The sequence below is a fragment of the Nothoprocta perdicaria genome, unplaced genomic scaffold, assembly GCF_003342845.1.
Source record: "Nothoprocta perdicaria isolate Ctin4 unplaced genomic scaffold, notPer1 scaffold_477, whole genome shotgun sequence".
In the NCBI taxonomy this organism is placed as follows: domain Eukaryota; kingdom Metazoa; phylum Chordata; class Aves; order Tinamiformes; family Tinamidae; genus Nothoprocta; species Nothoprocta perdicaria.
The window spans coordinates 86975-105918 of NW_020455729.1; the positions used below are offsets into that span (position 1 = coordinate 86975).

The 18944-nt window shown below is 52.5% G+C and overlaps 2 protein-coding genes across 2 annotated transcripts; one reads left to right on the top strand and one right to left on the bottom strand.

The window, feature by feature from the left end:
• Window positions 1-306: 306 nt before the first annotated feature.
• Window positions 307-14637, top strand: LOC112953974 (hematopoietic lineage cell-specific protein-like). The gene is made up of 15 exons (XM_026047104.1): window positions 307-349; window positions 879-962; window positions 2829-2902; window positions 3831-3960; window positions 5109-5219; window positions 5930-5984; window positions 7045-7155; window positions 7685-7795; window positions 8440-8495; window positions 10963-11032; window positions 11189-11322; window positions 11932-12042; window positions 12751-13063; window positions 13859-13930; window positions 14341-14637. The coding sequence occupies exons 1-15, from the start codon at window positions 347-349 to the stop codon at window positions 14475-14477; spliced, it is 1572 nt and encodes a 523-aa protein (XP_025902889.1). The 5' UTR covers window positions 307-346; the 3' UTR covers window positions 14478-14637.
• A 3231-nt stretch (window positions 14638-17868) lies between these two features.
• On the bottom strand, window positions 17869-18780 carry LOC112953969 (olfactory receptor 2A12-like). Its single transcript, XM_026047096.1, has one exon. The coding sequence runs from the start codon at window positions 18778-18780 to the stop codon at window positions 17869-17871; it is 912 nt and encodes a 303-aa protein (XP_025902881.1).
• Between the last annotated feature and the right edge of the window lie 164 nt (window positions 18781-18944).

The window sequence follows — 18944 nt, forward strand, 5'->3', positions numbered from 1 at the left end:
AAATGAGAGCTCTGCAGAGAATGATGAATCCATTTTGTGTGGGAAGGCAGGACATGTAACGTGACTTCCTTCTGCTTCTTGTTCTGTAGAAGCTCTGCTCTTCGAGGGGGACTTTTTCATTACTGTTTTTTTTTAAAGTCACCTTGAAAATGAAATGCAGCGGTTCTAGGTTTCACATCGGTTTCATTTAACTTCCTGTTCCTGGGCCTGTCACTTCCTCAAGCCTCTCCGGGCAGCCTGTGTGAGCTGCGCAGTGGCAACTGCGGACCTTTCACCTCGCACACCAGGGGATTTTAGCTCCATTTCCTATTTTGTCTGCAAGATAGACACAAACACCACAGAGCACATGGTACTGGTACTGAACAACTAACAGCTTTTTCTATGAACTTTCTCTAGTCTGCCAGGCAGCGATTAAAAGCTTAGAAAAGAGACAAGGGAATTGGAGAGTTTGATGTGGGACAGTTCACCGTTGTGTCATGGTGTTGGAGCAAGCCCTGGTCTCTGACAGCATGGCACGATGGTGCTCAAAAATGGACAAGAGAAAGCTCCAAAGAGTCTCCCAGAGCGCAGAAAATTAATAACTAACATGTTAGAAAACCGTAGTCTCATGGTTGGATGCTAGCACTGATTTACATTAAAGTAAGGCGTACGTTTTAACCACAAGGCTAGTGTGCATCGGGGCTGGGGGTTGCCTTTTCAGTGCGGCTCTTTTCTGGAAGGTGTGCGGGTGCTGGGAGGTTTGGGGTGCTCCGGACGCGGAGGTCGCTGGGCGGGCGGCCTCGCGGAGCGGCCTCTGTCCTGCCGGGCTCCGGGCTGGGCAGGGAGCGGGTGGCGCCTGCGCGTGGCACCCTGCGTGACGCCCCGTCCTCCCCGCGCAGATGTGGAAGGCAGTCGTGGGACACGATGTGGCGGTGAAGGTTGAGTCCCAGGGAGACGACTGGGACACTGACCCTGATTTTGTGGTGAGTGTCTCATTTGATAACAACAGAGTGGTGTGAAGGGCTCGCCGGTGCACAGGCCGCGTCCCGCTCGTTCCTGGGCAGCCTCTGCAGAGCGGGGGAACCTGCAAGAAGCAGGAGCAGATCCGCGGGACGCCTCCCGCTCCATGTGCTGCAGCGGTGACACATCTGCGCCACCGCGCTGCCAGGCACCCTACTGTCACCTAGTCTAAGCTGGTTTGGAGACCTGTTTATATCTCATCTCCAGAACTTCTAGCCTCAGCATATCCTGCATTTGACTACCGGTAATATCACTGAAGGAGCAGAGACTCTCCACAGTACTTTTATAAAAAAAAAAAAAAAAAGCATTGTATTTTTACTTCAGTGTTTAGATTTTTACAGGCTTCCAAAATTGTCCTTATTGTTTCTTCCAAATGGAAGAATCCAATACTATTTAGCATCACCCTGTAGAGATGCAGCTCCCTGCCTCAGAATTGCCTGCCTTTCTGTTTATATCTTTGTTTTCTAGCCAAGACGGTGTGAATGTGAAAGTGCTCAGGCTGTAGGAACTCCATGGATTAAGAGAATGTCACAGTTTCTGTTTTCTATTCATTTTTCTATTCCCTTCTCAATTATATTTCAGCTTTTTGGCGAACTCTATAATGCCTACTCTTTCCTAAGCAATGATAACCATTTAGGAGCTCTCATCATGTAGATAATATTAGGATTTTTTCACTATATGCCCTCCTTTTGTACTTAATAACTTTCATCTACAATTTTACCACCTATGGGTATTATGAGATTTTTCTGCCCTGCTTTGTTACCTTGTATTTGATTAACCTAGATAATTTTTTGCTATCTCGTGACACTGATATCTCATTCTCATACCTTTTTCTAAACCTCTGGGTGGTGTGTAATGCAGCAAATGCCCCAGGGGTGCCAGGTATGCATTATGCATGCAGGTCACAGAATCCCAGGATGGCTGAGGTTGGAAGGGACCCCCAGGGCTCCCCCAGCGCAGCCCCTGCTCCAGCAGGGACACCCAGAGCACGGGGCACCCGGGCGCATCCCGGCGTGCTGGCAGATCTGCAGAGCAGGAGCCTCCGCAGCCTCCCTGGGCAGCCTGGGCCAGGGCTCGGGCACCCTCCCACCAAACAAGTTCTTCCTCACATGCAGATGGAACCTCTCGTGTTTCAAGGAGGTCCCTGCTGCCTCTACCCAGATTCTGTTTTCTTTTCCAGGACAGTTTATTACTGAATAGCCTCTGTAGTAGCACAGCTAGAGCCCTTTAGAGGTTTGGAGGCTAAACCTTGCCTGCTGTCTAAATTCTGAGAAAGTCTAGTTTGGGAGGGAGGGAAAGTTGTCTTCATATAGTTCACAAATTGCATATGTTCAAAAGAGTGCAGTCAAAATTCCTCCCTCTCTTTTTGCTTCATTTACTTTGTTTAATTCTCCTAATTGGTGGTAGTCATCATTTTTCAGACCTTAAAAAAAAAAAAGGCAGTCATAGCAAAAACAAAACAGTGCAGTGTAAATGTACCTTGAGTTAAAGGTACACTTGAGTTAAATTGTCCTTATTAAAAGGTACCTTGAGTTAAAATGCTGGTTTTTTTTTCCCAGTACTTCCCTAAGCAATTAACTTTCCCAATGTTTTTGTGTGCCAGCTCTTCCCTGGGAGGCGACCACGGCAGGAAGGAGGGATGAGCACCGGGAAGGCGGGAGGGAGCTTCCCACCGGGAAGGTGGGAGGCTGGGATGCAGCGGGGCCTGGGTCCCACCATGGGCATCGAGGGGGCTGTGGGCAGGTGGCTGCTGCTGCCAAGGCCGGCGGCTGCTGCTGGATGGGGTGCTCGTGCAGGGTGACACTGCGTCCTGAGGGTCTGCTTTGCAGAACGACATCTCGGAGAAGGAGCAGCGATGGGGAGCCAAAACCATCGAGGGCTCTGGCCGCGCCGAGCACATCAAGTGAGTGCAGCCGCTCCTGGGGCCACGCGGACCATCTAGCTGCAGGAAATGGAAGTGGTGGTTTCTCTTGCAAACGAAAACCAGCCAAATAAGGGCTTGTGTGCAGCAGAGCCGGGCAGGGGAGGAGCGGTGCCTGCAGGGGTGTCCCCTGCGCCCCCGGGAACCCCCAGCTGTGTCCCAAGGGCTCCCATGACTTCTCGGGAGGCCCTTGGGGCTCGGCAGGCTGCACAGTGGTGCTCAGCTCCTCTCTTGGGGTGTGGCCCTGGCCCAGGACCACAAATGGAGGCTTCATTTCTGGTAGGGAGCCCACTGGGGCTGTGCTGCCCCCCCCTGCTGCCAGCTGCAGCTCGGGCTCCTCCCGTGCTGGCTCTCCCTTTGTCGGCTGGTTTTGCACTAAAAGGCAAAATTCACAGACTACCTGTTATGCTGCAAAGGGGTAACTTTGTAGGACCTGCAGAGAGGCAGCTAATGGGAGGATGTGCCGGTCCTACCATAGTAAAGACTTTCTGCGCCTTTTCTGTCTAAAGCTGCCCCTATCCAGCAGCTCCCCGGGGACATGGCAGCGCAACCCCTGCAGCGTTCCTGTAGCACACGGAAAGGAAAACCTAGGTCCCCATGAAAGAGAAGGTGTGGCTGTGAACGGAGGCTGTGAGGTGCAGACAGGATGCGCCTGTTGAGCAGATCGCTCCATGTCTGTCTCCACATCCCATGGCAGCATCATCCCCTACCATGGTGCAGTGGACACAGGTGTAGGACTGGCCCAGAGAGGGGTTCGTCTGTGGGCAGTAGTACCTGCTGGTGGTGGGGTTGCATCCTGCTCTGCCTGGGGCTCTGGCCGGCGTTGCAGCTAGGGGATGCTCTGGGCAACTGCGCGGTCTGCAGGATGCCACAGTGACTTGTCTGGGGCTGGTCCTCTCTGTCTTGCCAGCATCCACCAACTGAGGAGCAAGGTGTCAGAGGAACATGAGATCATCAAGAAGAAGGAGCTGGAAACTGGCCCCAAGGCCTCGTATGGCTATGGGGGTAAATTTGGGACAGAACGGGACCGGATGGACAAGGTAACTGTTTTCAAGGGCTTTCCTGCACTCAATGCAGAATTTTTTGTCTCTTAATGGAGAGAGTGTCCCTGTCTTCTGGCTGATCCTCACAGAGGGGAATGGAGAGCTGGCATGGATCCATGCATTTGCATGTCTAGCTCACCCCGTGGTATGTCTGCAGGATCTCCTTAAACCCATTTGTGTGGTTTGCCTCTGTAGCTTTCTTGCAACACTCCTCTTGGCTGAGTTAGGTGCTGTGAAGAAGGGCTTTCTGCTTTTTGTTTCAAATATGTTGTATAATGGTTAAATATGGTGCCCCTCCATACTTGTGCTTGGAGAAATAATGATTAATAATCCCGTACATACAGTCTTTGTCACAGATCTCTGTCCTGTTTCCCCAAGATGAAGCCCTAGTCCCCATATTTTGTCACACTTTTATCTGTGCATTTCTGCTTGCAATGCACCTTTTCAAAGGTGAGATAGTAAGACCACAGTAATATTTAACATAGAGGTGGGTATGCTTGCTACCAGAGTGGCAGATAGGAAAGAGATTTCCAGCAGGTCAAAGTAGAATGGCCCTGACCTGCAGGAGCAGAGCAGGGGTGTTTTTGCTGAGCAGCTGTTACCTTGTGCAGTGCACAGATGTTGCATTCATTTAGTCTCCAGCCTGTGTCCCAAGGACGCGGGTGGTCCCGGCCACGCTGCCTCCTGCCAAGGAGCGTTGGGCCCTGGCCTGGGTAGGGCTGTCAGGGTAGGGGGTGATCCCTGCCAGGTCTGCTTTATGTGTCTGAGTGAGGGCCAGCGAACTGCCCCCGGCAGCATGTGCCAAACTGGGAGCCAGGGGGTTGGGGTGTGTGTCTGTCTGCACTTTTCTCCTCGGATTCCCCTGTCATTAAGCTTAGCTCTAATTCATGCAGCAGGTGTTTGTCAGTCTAATATCTGCCTGATGGGCTGAGTGGGGCTGTAGGGATGGCCGTGTGGGATGATGCCCGTGAGCTGTTCCATAGCAGAGCTGGTGCTGACTGAGAAAGCCAGACTGCTCTGGGTCTGTGTGCTTGTGGCTGCGAGCATTGGAAGCAGGGCAGATGCCTCCGCAGTGCCACATCTCTGTCCTCCTGCTGACACAAATATGGGCTCACGTCACGTCACGACACTTTCTCTGTCCTCAGTGTGCAGTGGGCCATGAGTACGTTGCTGATGTCGGGAAGCATTCCTCGCAGACGGATGCAGCCCAAGGATTTGGAGGAAAGTATGGAGTCCAGCGTGACCGAGCCGACAAGGTGGGCTGGACAGGGCAGTGGAAGTATCTCCCTGAAGCCTGTGCTCAGTGCTGAAACACTCTGCTATGTTTAGGATTGCGGCTCTAGTTTTCAAAGTGCTGATGAGCCCAGGTCTAGATAGACGACACGCTAAGGTCTGCACTGAAACATGCAGCTCACCCCTTGTATGCAGGGTGATGACTGCTGATGAATTGTGGTGAGCTCTTGTAGATCAGCTCTCCAGTTTGCACATGCTGCTGTGCACAGTGCAGCCCAACTGCGCTTGTGCTGTGCTATGGAGACAGTGCTATGTGTCTGTCCTGGACACCACTGTCCTTGAAGTTGTGGTTTCCTGTCTCCAAAACCACGTCACACATTGCTCAGTGGTAGAACCAGACAAGGGCTACGGGACTTCATTCTCCCATGCACTTCCTGGTTCCTAAAGCCTCCCAGTTGCCTCACCTGTACCTAAACCTACTGGACTGGTTGGCAGGCTTTAGTGTTGGAACTTCAGGCATCTTACCTGGGATGCGTGATCTTGCAGGGGTCCTGCTTGTGGGCATGCTGCAGTGTGGACAGCAGGGAATGGTGTGGGAGAGTGAGGGAGCACCTGCATATTGTAGCACCAGTGGTGGAGCAGGGTCCTAGCCAGGCCCCAGGGGGCTGGAAAAGGATGTGTGAGCCCCAGCCTGGCCATTGGGGTGACTGGTGTCCTCCCCTTCTTGTTCCAGTCAGCAGTGGGGTTTGAATACAAGAGTGAGGTGGAGAAGCACTCGTCCCAGAAAGGCAAGTCCACGGACCCGTGTCATCCCTCAACGCTTTTCCTGTCTTCTTTTCTCCTCATCTTTATCTTTGTTCATCTATGTCCTGTGCTGTCTGCTGCAGGACAGCCTGCCTGCCTCCTGCTCATCACTTATTTCAAATTTGTGTGCCTGATCAGTTCCCCTCCCTGCCCTGTTCCCTGCTGGCATCTCACCACATTTCTGTTGTTGCCTCTGTGTTTTGCCTTGCTGGAAATGGGATCATGGATGAGTGGAGATTCCTGCCTTTCCTTGACTGACAGCAGACAAAGGAGCACATAGTTTTGGATCGGGTTATCCCTTTCCTCTGAAAGTCCTGCTGAGCAATTGCTACACAGTAAACTAGTAACTTGGGAGTCCTTGGAGGGTAACCGAATACACGTGAAGTGGTTAATACACTGCTGCTTTAGAGGATGTGAAAGGGAGAGGCATCAGGAAGACGTGCTCTGCTTCCAGCACAAGAGTCAAGCAAGCCAGAGATGGACTGGAGAAGGTTTCCAGAAGTGTGGGATTGAGCCTTTGCTTCAACACCCACAGGTAGCATTTACCTTGTAAGTTTTGAGATTCCATTGTAGCAGATAAAAGTCACAGAGCAAAAGTTGTCCACTTGTCCTGTACGTTCAGGAGATCAGTGCGCATACTCAGAGACCTTTTGAGGGACTGGCAGATCACAGGTTGAAATCCTTGCTCTGGAGGGTTGTGGATGTGCTGACACGCAGACCATCAGTGCCCAAGTGCCACCAGCTCCCAACACCCTTAGCATGTTGCCTGCCATCCTTGCCCTCTCTGGCTGCTCATGGCCTTTGGGCTCTTCTGCTGCCACATTCCAGCCTTGCCCTTCCGATGGACCCTCATGCTTGATGGCCCTCACAGTACTCCCTGCTACCCATGCTGTCCCATCCAAACTCCTGTTTATTCTGGTGTCATCCATCATCCCTCCTCCTCCTCCTCCCTGATGCTCCTTCCCAGTGCTTCACCCCTTCCCTCTCTCTGTCTCTCACCAACCTCATGCCTGGGGCAGCACCTCATTCCGTGCATCTCCTTAGACTACTCCAAGGGCTTTGGTGGCCGTTACGGTGTGGAGAGAGACAAGGTGGACAAAGCTGCGGTGGGGTTTGACTACAAGAACCAGACGGAGAAGCATGACTCTCAGAAAGGTGAGTTGGGGGAAAACATCGACATGAGAATTGTGGGGATTTGAGTGTGGGACTGTGCCCCACTGGGACACAGGGTGCAGTGCTTTCAGGCTGCTGCACGCTTGCAGAAATGTGGGAGGTGTTGGGCACCTACTGCTTGCAAGGCGACTGGGGAGGCATGGCAGGTGTAAAACAGGTATGGGTAGCTGGCCGGTGTCCCTGTTGGATTGTTGGGAAAGTTCTGCCTGAAGGAAGAGGAGAAACAGGTCTGCGTGGACACAGGGATCTTGTGGACAGCATATCTCTAAAGAATGGGTGCTTCGGAAGCCAAAAGAGTTATTGGTGGCAGATGATGTACTTCTCAGAGGACAGAGAGGTTTTACTTTAGGCAACTGTTGTGTGTCTGTTCTGTGTTTCCATTCTTCATCTCTCCCCGAGTCGTGTGCAGAAATCACCATCTCCTCTATGAAAATGACCTGACTTCAGGGTACTGCTGCTTTTCTTTTTCCCTCCATGCTTCATGCTGTGACCTGGATCCACATGGCTGCAGACTATTCTGTGGGCTTTGGTGGGAAGTTTGGAGTGCAGCGGGATCGTCAGGACAAGAGTGCACTTGGCTGGGAGCACCAGGAGGACGTGCAGCCCCATGCATCCCAGACAGGTAGGGAAACCAGAGGCAGTGGTGTGATCCCCCTGAAGCAGACATTGCCCTGCAGCTGCCCACCATCCCTGATAGAGATGTATGTGAGCAGTGCGTGGTGGAGATGCAGGCAGATGAAGCACTGTGAGCCCCGAACATGGGCAAACACTGCCCAAGAAGAGGGCTCAGGCGCAGGAGCAGTGGGGGGTTAGTGAATGCGAGTCCCTGAATCAGCCTGCACTTTGGTGTCAGGCACGTTCCTGACCATAAAAAGCAAACACATGGGAAGGAAGCAAATCAGGTGCCAGGAATGACTTGAACCCTGTTTGCACTGTTCCGCTGTAGTGAAAACGTCCACTTTGTATTCATGTGGCATGGCTGGCTTCCTACCCCAGGGCCTGGGAGCAGATTTGCCAGGGTGTAGCACCACACACTGTGCACTTCGCTCAGAGGTTGGGGGAGTTGGTCCTAACAGCTGCTTTCTAGAGCATCTTGCCTCCAGTCTATTTAGTTCAATATGTGGCAGTCCTGATGGAGTGATAAAATGCAGCTCGCCCATAGATGTGCCTTGCAATTCAAGGCAAAGCTAATTCATGTCACTATTTCCAACACTGAAGTCGGGTGCATATAAAATACTTTACAACAGTCTCACCTTTTCCATACAGACTATGCCAAAGGGTTTGGAGGCCGTTATGGGGTCCAGAAGGACAGAGTGGATAAGGTAAGTCTCTGCATGCAGTAGCCTGAGTTTTTGTCTGACAGCCACTGATCTCTGCATGGCTGAAAGAGAGAAGACTTCTGAGACCGAGAGTCCAGATCCCACAGCTTGGTGTGTAGCTATTGCAGGGGTGCAGAGCAGTGCAGCTTAGGGAGGCTGGAACACAGGGAAGAAAGAGATTTTTTTTCCCCTCATTCTCAGCTGCTTTTGCTCATAGACCTGTTTTCCCCTGGAGCCCAATTTAGTAGTTTGTGAGCAGAGTCAAATTAGTGAAGTCCTTTCAGTTGTGCTCAGACAAGTGAACTTATGAACACTTTGCATGTGTATGTGATGGACCCTTTTTACCCCACTCTGCCATCTCTCAGTTTCCTGCTCTGCAAGGATGGACAGGCCTTGGTGAGTGTCCTGTGTGGAGGGTGGGCTTTGGGGTGTCCAAAGGAGGCAGGAACGGTTACTTTTCTGAACCATGTTGGCTGTCGTGGGGCATGGCGTTGTGTTAGGAGCTGAACAGAGTGAGTGAGGATCCTTCTTCAAGGCCTTGAGCTGAGGAAGGAGATGATCACATCCCTGTAGCAATGCAGCCTCTTCTCTTCAGTGCTGCATGCGTGGGCTGCCGGTCGCAGAGTGGGAAGTGTCCTGCCCATGGACAGTCACCCAGACTTAGAGATTAGCATGGTCTGTGAATTTAACAACAGCTAGTGTAGGTGTATGCCAAAATCCAAGGCATTGTGTATGGGACAGAAAAAAAGCATATAGAATTAAATGAGTGCTTGTGCAAAGGTCAAGAGCTGTGGGTGATTTTGAGGATCAGGCTGCACTTGGGCATGCAGAGGCAGGGTAAGGAATTCTTGATCACCTCCAAGTGAAACGGCAATTTATTTTGAGAGTACTGAAGAAAAATCAAAGATGGCAAAATTTAGGCCAGTCAGGCAGGTACCTAAGTTTGTTAGCTGGTTTTCAGGCAATGGAGTAACACTAAATTCATTGCTCCTGTTTAGGGCATAATTTACCCTAGGTGATTTGAACTCCCTGCTGTCAATTCTTTGAGGGCCGAGTGTAAGATTCAGTTCTCCCACTGCAACACTTAATTGTAAGCTCTGCCATGTAAACATGTCTCAGCTGTGGTCTATGGAGACCTGGTCCAAGTGTTCAGCAGAGCCTGAAGTCCTGTTTACCTGCTGAGGTTGTTGGCTCTGAGGTGAGCTCACCTGCTGTCTGTGCTCCACTGGCTGTGTCCACATGCAGGTGGCACGTGTATGTACAAATATAAATGTAGCTGTACCAGTCTGAATGTGCCCCAACTTCAGATTCCTTTTTTATGTTAAAAGGCACTTTTTTTTTTCCATGGAAGTGGACAGGTGGGCATTAGAGTTTGTCAGCTAGGTTTTTGCCTGTGGCAGTGCAGTGGTAGGTAAAGTGGAGTTTTTATCTTTCTCACTCTCTCTGCATAGTTGGAATAAGATTTATGAACATGCATTTAAAACTGTGTGCTAGTAAAGCCTGTGGGAAAAGTCACACATGTAATTTATGGTGGCAAGGCACAAATAGAACCAAACAACTAACCTTGAAGTTTAATGTCTAGTAGTAACTGCGAATCTATGTGGGGGGAAAAAAAAACAAATAAAAAAAAAACCCTTCAGTCCCACCCTCTTTTTGCTACAACCACCCCCATTGCTGCTGTTATCTGCTCAGCTACTTCTCTGCATGCTGCGAAGGCAGCGATATGTCGCACATTCATGCACACAATTTCTTCTTGCTGTGTTCCAGCCTCTGCTGTTGTGTGCATGTGCTGCGGGCAGTGGCCCCCTGAGGGGCCCTGTGGTTTTCATGGTTTTTCAGCTTTTCAGACGATGGGGCTCTGCTCCCACGCTGCCCACATCAGTGAACGCAGGGGATGGTCTGGCACAGCTGGTACACGAGGTCCCCGGACCTCAGGAAAAGGTGGCTGGTGGCCCCTTGCTGTATTCCCTGTGAGCGCTCATGGCCCCAGCCCTCCTGCCCCACGCAGCCTCTTGCCACTATCCTGCCTTCTCTGCTCATCTCCGTATGGTCTTTTGGGTTCCTCTTTTACAGGAACAGCCTTTGGCTTGAGCAGGAAGGCTGGAAGGGAGAGCTGTACTGCAGCTGGGAGCCTCTCTTCCCTGGAGCTGTGGCACTATTATCAGTGAGGATGCACCAGGGAACAAAGCTGGGACTTGCTTGCAGGCCAGCAGCCAAACTGAGCAGAGATTGCAGCACCAGCTTTGCCTAACAGACTGTGCAGTTGGTTTGCTGCCTCTTTGTACACTTTGGTTCTTCCATAACCCCTCTGAGCGCTGGAGCAGGTTGCCCAGAGAGGCTGATGAGTCTCCTTCTTTGGAGATTTTCAAAACCCACCTAGAGAAGATCCTGGACAATGTGCACAGTACTCTAAATGATCTTCAGAAGTCCCTTCCAACCTCATTTTTCTGTCATACTGTGATTCTTGTAGAGTGCTGCTGGATTTAATGAAATGGCAGCTCCAGCCTCCTCATATGAGAAGACGAGACCAGTGGAGGCAGGTGAGATGTTGGGGTGGGAGATGATAGGTCGCACATCTTCCCCAAGGTAGAGCCTTGGTGCCTGGAGGCTGGGGGATCTGTTACCACAGACCTGTCTGGCTGGGAGGCAGACACAAGCCATTGGGGAGGCTTGGGCAGCGCTCTTTCTCACAACAGCTTCCAGTGGCACCAGCAACTTGCGGTCACGGTTTGAAAACATGGCTAAATTGGCGGAAGAGGAGAGCAGAAGGCTGGTGGAAGAGGAGAAGATGAGGCGGCAGGCTCGAGAGCGCCAGATGTTTCGGCAGCAGGTGAGCCTCGGGCTTGCAGAACAGACCTTCCCTCGGGGCAGTGCGGGTCATCTCCTTCTAGCTAGTCTGCTCTGGTAACCTCTTGTCTAAATTGTCTCCCCACACTGGCCAGGCGCTGGCCTTGAGCTCACTGGTTGACACTTCTCTCTCTGGGCATGCAGGCCAGCACCTGTCTCTATCAAATGATGACCCTCTGTGGTTTAGCCTGGGCTCCTTCTTGAAGTTAGTGCTTGATAAATGCAGGACAAACAAAATATTTGCAACATGCCCATTCTAGCAGTCTGCATTCAGGGTTTTCCAAACCAGAGGTAGTGTCCAAACCCTCATGTTTGCAAGACTTCCTTTTACTTTGTGGTGTTGCTGCATTTAATGTGTGGATAGGAGTTCTCCATCATACATTCCCTTCTTGGAGATACTTCCTGCAGACCACACAGTAGTTACAGTCCTTATAGTGTCCAGTTTGTAGGATAGGTCTGTGGGACCTAGAATAGGTTTCAGCAGGAAGAGATGTCAACTTGTCTCAGAATGGCCATGCCAGGAAGGGGAATGGACCTTGCTCTGGGTGTGGTCAGTGGGATTGAGGGGCTCTTGATCATTTTATTCCAGCAGGAAATCCAACAGAGAGAGGACAAGGACCGCACAGAGGCAGCCCCTATTGCCATTCCAGCGAAGGTCTCCGAGAGAGCTGACAGAGATGGAAATGTGTTGCGAGGGGAGCAGGTGCTGTGGCAGGCTGGGCCAGCTGGAAGGGGGGCAGGCAGGAGGGATTGGATTGCCCTGGGCAGGGGACTGTGCTCCAGGGGCAGCCGTGTGGGCAGGAGCAGGGCACAGTGAGGGAGGAATGGGATGCACCTTTCACTGTGCATATGGGTGGTACACACTTAGCCGTATCTAAGTGTGTGGGACAGGTCTAGACACAAGTGATGGTAGCAGCAATGGTGCTCATATGCTGAGCTGGTAGAGGAATGTAGAGGTTTTGTTACCTATTGATTTTTAGCAGGGTTTTTAAATGCCACCAGTGTTTGCATATTAATTGCATAAAATGCCCTCTGGGCTTCTAGCTTTCTAGTTTCAGGAACACCCAGCTTCTGGTCTGTGTTTTTGCTGGCTGGGGGAGAGCAGTGGCAGTACCAGAGAGCTGAGAAGGCAGCGACATGAGGGTCTCCTTCTCCCGTGGCCGCAAAGAGCCCCCGAGTGCCAGTTCAGTCCAACCTCATGACTGACTGCTACTGCTGCTCTTCTCCCCTAGCAAGCCTTAGAAAAACACGGACCAGCTACTAAACACAGGTATCTTGCAGATACTCCATCTGCGCCAGACAGCGTCTGCAAGGAAGCAGCCTCCTTTGTATTGGGCAGTATACGGCCGTGGGGGATCTACTTGCAGTGGATACTCTGTGCTGACTTTACTGTCACTTTCTCACTTCACAGCAGGAAATGGGAGCAGAGCAGGAGGAGGAAATGCCACCCTCATTGCCACCAAGGCCAGCAGATCTGGGTGAAGAGCTGAGCACATCCCCCAGGCAGGATCAGCCCATCTACAGTTTGAGTTTGGATGGTGGGGACTATGAGGAGCTACCAGAGCCCTCTGACTACTGTGACAGTACCAGCATGGGCGCTGACTATGAGGAGCTGCCAGAGCCTTTAGGAAAGTCGGTTGCCACCTATGACCATGATGAGGATGGAGGCGAGGACTACGAGGAGATCCTCCCTGAGGAGCCCAGTCAGAGCCAGCACTACCCGGGTGAGTGTGGAGGGAAGAGCCTGTACCTTGGGGAGCTTGTTTTCTGTCTGCTCAGCACCTGCAATACCCGGCAGATGGCAAAGGGTTTTTGTATCCTGATGTCTCCATCGTCAGGGAGGCAGGTCGCATTCATGGGAACTTTTCCTCTACCACCCGCTTGTCCTGCTCTGAGGTGTGACACCAGTGGCCCTGGGTCGTGGGCCAGGCTCCAGGTCTGTCTACCAGAGCTGTCTCTGGCAGTTGGACAGGAGAGCTGCCACAGCCCTGGACAAGCTGCACTGGGACTCATGCTCTTTTCCTTGGTGCGATGTTTCCTAGGAAGGAACTGCTAGCCCCTCACTGGGCTCTTGGCCTCCCTGTTGCTGACATTCAGCCTGTTGCTCAAAACCTGACTGTGAGACCTGATCTGGCAACCTTGGGAAGAGCGAGGTGCAGGTATTAGGGTAGACCTCCTCCAGGATGTGATCAAATTGCACAGGCTGGTATTGAGGTTCCTATCACAAACTCACTGGGGCTGTGGGTAAAAAAGGGGGAGGCTGGAGTTAAGTCTACTTTGGAGGAGGAACATGAAGCATCAGCTTAGACCATCTCATCCTTTCTCCCTGAAGAAGTGGAGACACTTGCTTTGCTGATGCCATGAAAAGCATCTCCCTAACAGGAGTCCCTAAGAGCAAACTCGAGCAGCGTTTGGATGTGGTTCTCCCTGAGACTGACAGCCAACAGGAGGGTAGCACAGACCAAATCTGTGTGATTGCTGTCAGCCTCTTTCTCACTTACCTGTCCTGTCTTCTGCAGGGAAAACAGACTGCGTGTACGAAGTGGAGAGCCCCGGAACATGTGCAGTAGCTCTCTACGATTATCAAGGAGGTGCGTTGGTCACCCAGGGTTTAGGAAAGGCAGTTAGTCTGCCAAGAGAAGCACTGAGAGCTGCTCTCAGGTCTGGGAGATGTGGTGACACCATCAGTGGTGGTGGAAGTATTTGAACTTGGTCATTTAAATCAAGGTTGTTCTTCCTCTTGGGAGGCAGAAAGAGACATAACTTGGAAATATGGAAGTTTCATCTTTCATCCGTGAAGTCTTAATCTTTCCTCTGCTATATCTGTGCTGGTTTCAGGGAGAGAGCTTGGATGAGATGAACTTTGAGTCCTGTCAGCCTGACTGTATTCCCCTCGTGTGTGTGTGTGCGCACACACAAACCTTCTCTCTCAGGTCTTTCTTTCCCCTTCTCATGTTTATGTTTCTTCATACTATGATGATTTTTCTGATCAATTTTGCAGATGGCGATGATGAGATTTCCTTTGATCCTGATGACACAATCACACACATCGAAATGGTAGATGAAGGCTGGTGGCGGGGACAATGTCGGGGCAAAGTAGGCCTCTTTCCAGCAAATTATGTGAAGCTTCTCCAATGAGACCAACATTGCCTGAGCATCCTCCTTTCAAACTTCTGCTCCCTTCTGCTTAATCCTTTTACATGTTATTAGCTTAGTTTGGCTCATCCTGATGGGTCTAATGGGAAAAGGACCAGTGAGAAAACAGTCAGTGTTTCAGGGAATGTTTTGGCCTATTTCAGAATATTTCAGAATATTTAAGGTTGGAAGGGACCTCTACAGATCATCTAGTCCAACCTTCCTGCTCAAGCAGGCACACCTAGAGCATGTGGCACAGGGTGGCATCCAGGCGGGTTTTGAAGACCTCCCTATGCCCAGCTGCGTTCTGCTCCCCATGCAGTCCTGGTGGGGAAGATGGGGTGGTTTGAGGAGTGTGTGGGGGAGATATAGGACATCTTTTCTTTGTAAACTATGGCAGTTTTTCCACATGCCAGACTTGCAGGGGAAGTATTTTCATTCCTGTTACATCAGGGCAATCACAGAACACCAGCTCTAATCTGGCCAAGGCAAAAGGGACATGAATATGCAAGCTTTTCCTTTTGAATTGTCCTTTGTCACTTTCATTTGAGCACCCCTCCTTGCTCTTGGAACTCAGTCCAGAAGTTACGGCTGTAGAGTGAGATACGCTGTCTCAAGCCATGGCTCTACCTTACCTAGAGGTCCATGAAAACAGCAGGGTGAAAGCTGGACTCATCTTCGATTCTACAGATGCAGGATTTTATTTCCACATATGCAAGATAAACCATCTTTGTACTGTGGGGTAGAGGCACACGAGCCTTGCCCACCTGGGCAGATTTCAGGGCTGAAACCTGGGGCCATTTCACTCTCATCGTGAACTTGCTAACTTTTCCTCCATGCAGACATGAGCTTGGCTGTGTTGAGCTGCCCCATAAAATGCAAGAGGTGTGTGCTGGCTCACTGAAAATAAAGGACACTCTCGCTAGAGTAGCGAATAACTTGTCTGCTTTTCCTCTGTGGGGCAAGAACGTTACTGGTGATTACTGATGTGGTATTTCTGGGATGAAGTTGCCTGCAGGGCAGGGAGGGGGGATCCTGCCCCTCTGCTCAGCTCTGGGGAGGCCAAACCTGGAGCCTTGGGGGCAGCTCTGAGCTCCCCAGGACAAGAGGGACATGGAGCTTCCAGAGGAGCCAGTGCAGAGCGACAGGGCTGAGGAAGGGCCTGGAGCAGCTGTGGTGTGAGGAGAGGCCGAGCGAGCGGGGCCTGTTGAGCTGGAGAAGAGGAGGCTGAGAGGGGAGCTGGTCAGTGTGTGCAAGCAGCCGAGGGGAGGATGGAGGGAGGAAGGGCCAAGCTCTTGTGGGTGGTGGCCAGTGGCAGCACAAGGGGCCCTGGGGCCAAGCTGCAGTGCAGGCAGCTCCACGTGCCCGTGAGGAAGARCTTGTTTGGTGGGAGGGTGCCCGAGCCCTGGCCCAGGCTGCCCAGGGAGGCTGCGGAGGCTCCTGCTCTGCAGATCTGCCAGCGCGCCGGGATGCGCCCGGGTGCCCCGTGCTCTGGGTGTCCCTGCTGGAGCAGGGGCTGCGCTGGGGGAGCCCTGGGGGTCCCTTCCAGCCTCAGGCATCCTGGGATTCTGTTTTGGACCTTCCTGCACCTGGGTAAGGCAAACTTCATGTGAGCACAGCACAGCACCAATTCTGAGTGTTAAAAACTGAGAAACACGGTCTGTGTCTGTAAGATCATGGTAAAACCTCATGCCTTCAGGTAAGAAATTGGTATTTTCTAATACAAATTTTATGGAAGTTGTTTTTTTTTTCCCCTTGCAGTAACTTTCCCAGCATTGTCTTATACAGACCACCCTTTATCTTCTGGCTTTCCTTCCATGGAGTCTCCCATAATGGGCTTTATTGGTGGGGATTGGAGCAATGCTGTTATGTGTCCTAGTGACACTCTAAAGAAAGGGCATTTCCATATTTTTTTACCATCAGACACAGGTATGTGAAAATCAACAGGCCAACCCAACACAGTGATTACACATTTTTTTCTTCTAAAGAATAAAATCCCTGTGCTGTGTGCTGAAGAGAGCTGCTGAGCCCAGCAAACTGTAGCCCTCAGTCCCAGAGTTTGCTTCTGCTTGAGGTCTCTTTGGGAAGAGGCTGGGTTTCTCTAGGAGCTCCTTGGGACAGGAGTCATGTTTGAGCAGGTCCTGGCCTCTTCCAGCCACCCAGCCCTGCTGCAGCCTTGGTTTCTGCTGTAGAAATGCCAAGCCCGTGCCAGCCTCCCTGCCTATGCAGCCCGTGGCACTGATGGGGCATGAACGATCTTCTGCCAGGGCAGTGGTGTGTGCTGGCCATGGGGCACCAAGCTTGTGGGCTTCGCCAGCCTTGGTATTGGCACAGCACCCGTGCAAAGCTGCGTGGAGACCCTAGTGCAAAGCCCTTGCATGTGTCCACGGGGCCTGATGGAGCTGAGCCAAGAGAGCGGCCTTGGGATGGGGTGGCAGCCCTGGGTCACAGCCAGCCCTCTGCCCTCAGCAGCCACAGCAGTGCTGCTCTCACACTGCATTCCAGTGCGTGCAGCTGTGCAGCAAAGCTAGCTCTTCTGCTGGGAGGCTAAGCAGTGCTGGTGCTCACAGCTCACTGTTGGACCAAACTGCTGAGAGCAGAGGCTGGTTCTCTTGCGCTGCTGGCTGCCATGCTAATGTACAAAGCACTACAGAGCTTTTGTCCAGCCTGGAGAACTCAGCAGGACCAATGTGAAAGCCTCTGCAGAGGGAGTCTGCACTGACAGCGCCTATGCTAAAGCCAGGTTTTGCACGCTGGGCCATTGCATGCAGGACCACGCTCAGTGCTATGAGCAACTTCAAGGCAGAGCTCACAGTCGTGCTTAGGGTCAGAACATATCTGATACCCAATGGCATGGCCTTTTGCAGCACATCTGACAGCTTGTTTTAGCACTCGGTATCCAAAAGACCTTCCAGACATACCACAAACAGCAGTGTCTAAGTTAGTTATAGAAAACGTGAAACATCAGGAGTGTTTGAAATGTGCCTAAATACCCGTTCTGGGAAAGGGAGTAGAGGCCAAGGCCCTGGTGCTGCTGCTGTCTCGCTCTGTCAAGGAGCTGCCTCTCTCTCTCAGTGCCTTTGCAGCGCTAGGGGTTGAGCTGCTTGGCCCCCAGCTGCAGCAGTGAGTCCTGTGTGGAACTCAGCATGTGATGTGTACAAAATAAAGACACGAGTCGAGGGTTATAAGCTGTTCTCAGCTTGATTTTGCAATTCTGCCATTAGTGTTGTGCTAGGGACCGGACAAGCAATGGTGGTGTGCTCGCAAGCCTCCCCTCCCCGAGCAGCACCCTGAACCCGCTTCTCCCTTCAGGGATTTCCCACAGCCGGGTGATGCCCGGTTGTTTTTGCACTGGTGGAAGCAGCGCTTGCGTTGCTCGTGTCCTGCACCTCCGTCACTGCAGCACCTTCCTCAGGGCGCTCCGCACCTCCTGGTTGCGCAGGCTGTAGATGAGGGGGTTCAGCATGGGGATGATGATGCAGTAGAGCACAGAGACCAGCGTGTCTGCTGCTGGCGAGTAGCCGGCGCTGGGGCGGTTGTAGTTCAGGTTGGCCATGCCGAAGTACAGCACGACCACGAGCAGGTGTGCGGCGCACGTGGAGAAGGCCTTGCGCCGGCTGCCCGCCATGGGCATCCTGAGCACGGCAGCCAGGATGCGGAGGTAGGAGACGACAACGAAGAGGAAGGGGCTGAGGCCCACGAAGATGCTGGCGGCGTGCAGAGCCACCTCGCTGGGGCGGACGTTGCTGCAGGCAAGCCGCAGCAGCGGAGGGACGTCGCAGAAGATGTGCCGGAGCCGGGCAGCGCCGCAGAAGGAGAGGCGGGAGGCGAGGAAGGTGTGCACGGCCGAGTCCAGCAGGCCCCAGAGCCAGCAGCCGGCGGCTGCCGCCACGCAGACGCCCCAGCGCATGGCGCGTGCGTAGTGCAGCGGCCGGCAGATGGCTGCGTAGCGGTCGTAGGCCATGACGGCCAGGAGCGCGCACTCAGCCCCCGCACACGCCATCAGGAAGAACATCTGAGCCAGGCAGCCCTGGTAGGAGATGGTCGCCTGCAGGTGCACGGTGTTGGCCAGGAGTTTGGGCACTGTCACCGATGAATAGCAAATATCCAGGCAAGAGAGGTGGCTGAGGAAGAAGTACATGGGACTGTGGAGACGGGGATCCAGGAAGATGAGTGCAAGAATTGCAGCGTTGCCCAGCACTGTGACCAGGTAAATGGCCAGGAAGATGAGGAAGAGGAAGGGCCGTTCCTGGGGAAAGCCTAGAAGCACAAACTCGGTCACCTGAGTCTGGTTCTCCTCAGCCATGGGGCCCGGTGGGTCTGTCTGCAGTGAGAAACAAGCACTGCAGAGAGGCAGTGAAGACAAGACAGCTAATGGGGTCCTGGTGCCACCGCTTCCTTGGCAGGATGGCTCAGGTCCCGCCAGCGTAGGGGCTGGGAGCTTCCCCTCATGGGCGCCTCAGACACTGT

Bases quoted from the DNA above. Each gene is read 5' to 3' on its own strand.
- LOC112953974 (XM_026047104.1), top strand. The intron at 7,796-8,439 runs GTAGGGAAACCA...TTTTCCATACAG, and splicing joins GCCCCATGCATCCCAGACAG to ACTATGCCAAAGGGTTTGGA. The intron at 12,043-12,750 runs GTGCTGTGGCAG...CTCACTTCACAG, and splicing joins ATGTGTTGCGAGGGGAGCAG to CAGGAAATGGGAGCAGAGCA.
- LOC112953969 (XM_026047096.1), bottom strand. From the start codon at position 18,780: ATGGCTGAGGAGAACCAGACTCAGGTGACCGAGTTTGTGCTTCTAGGC.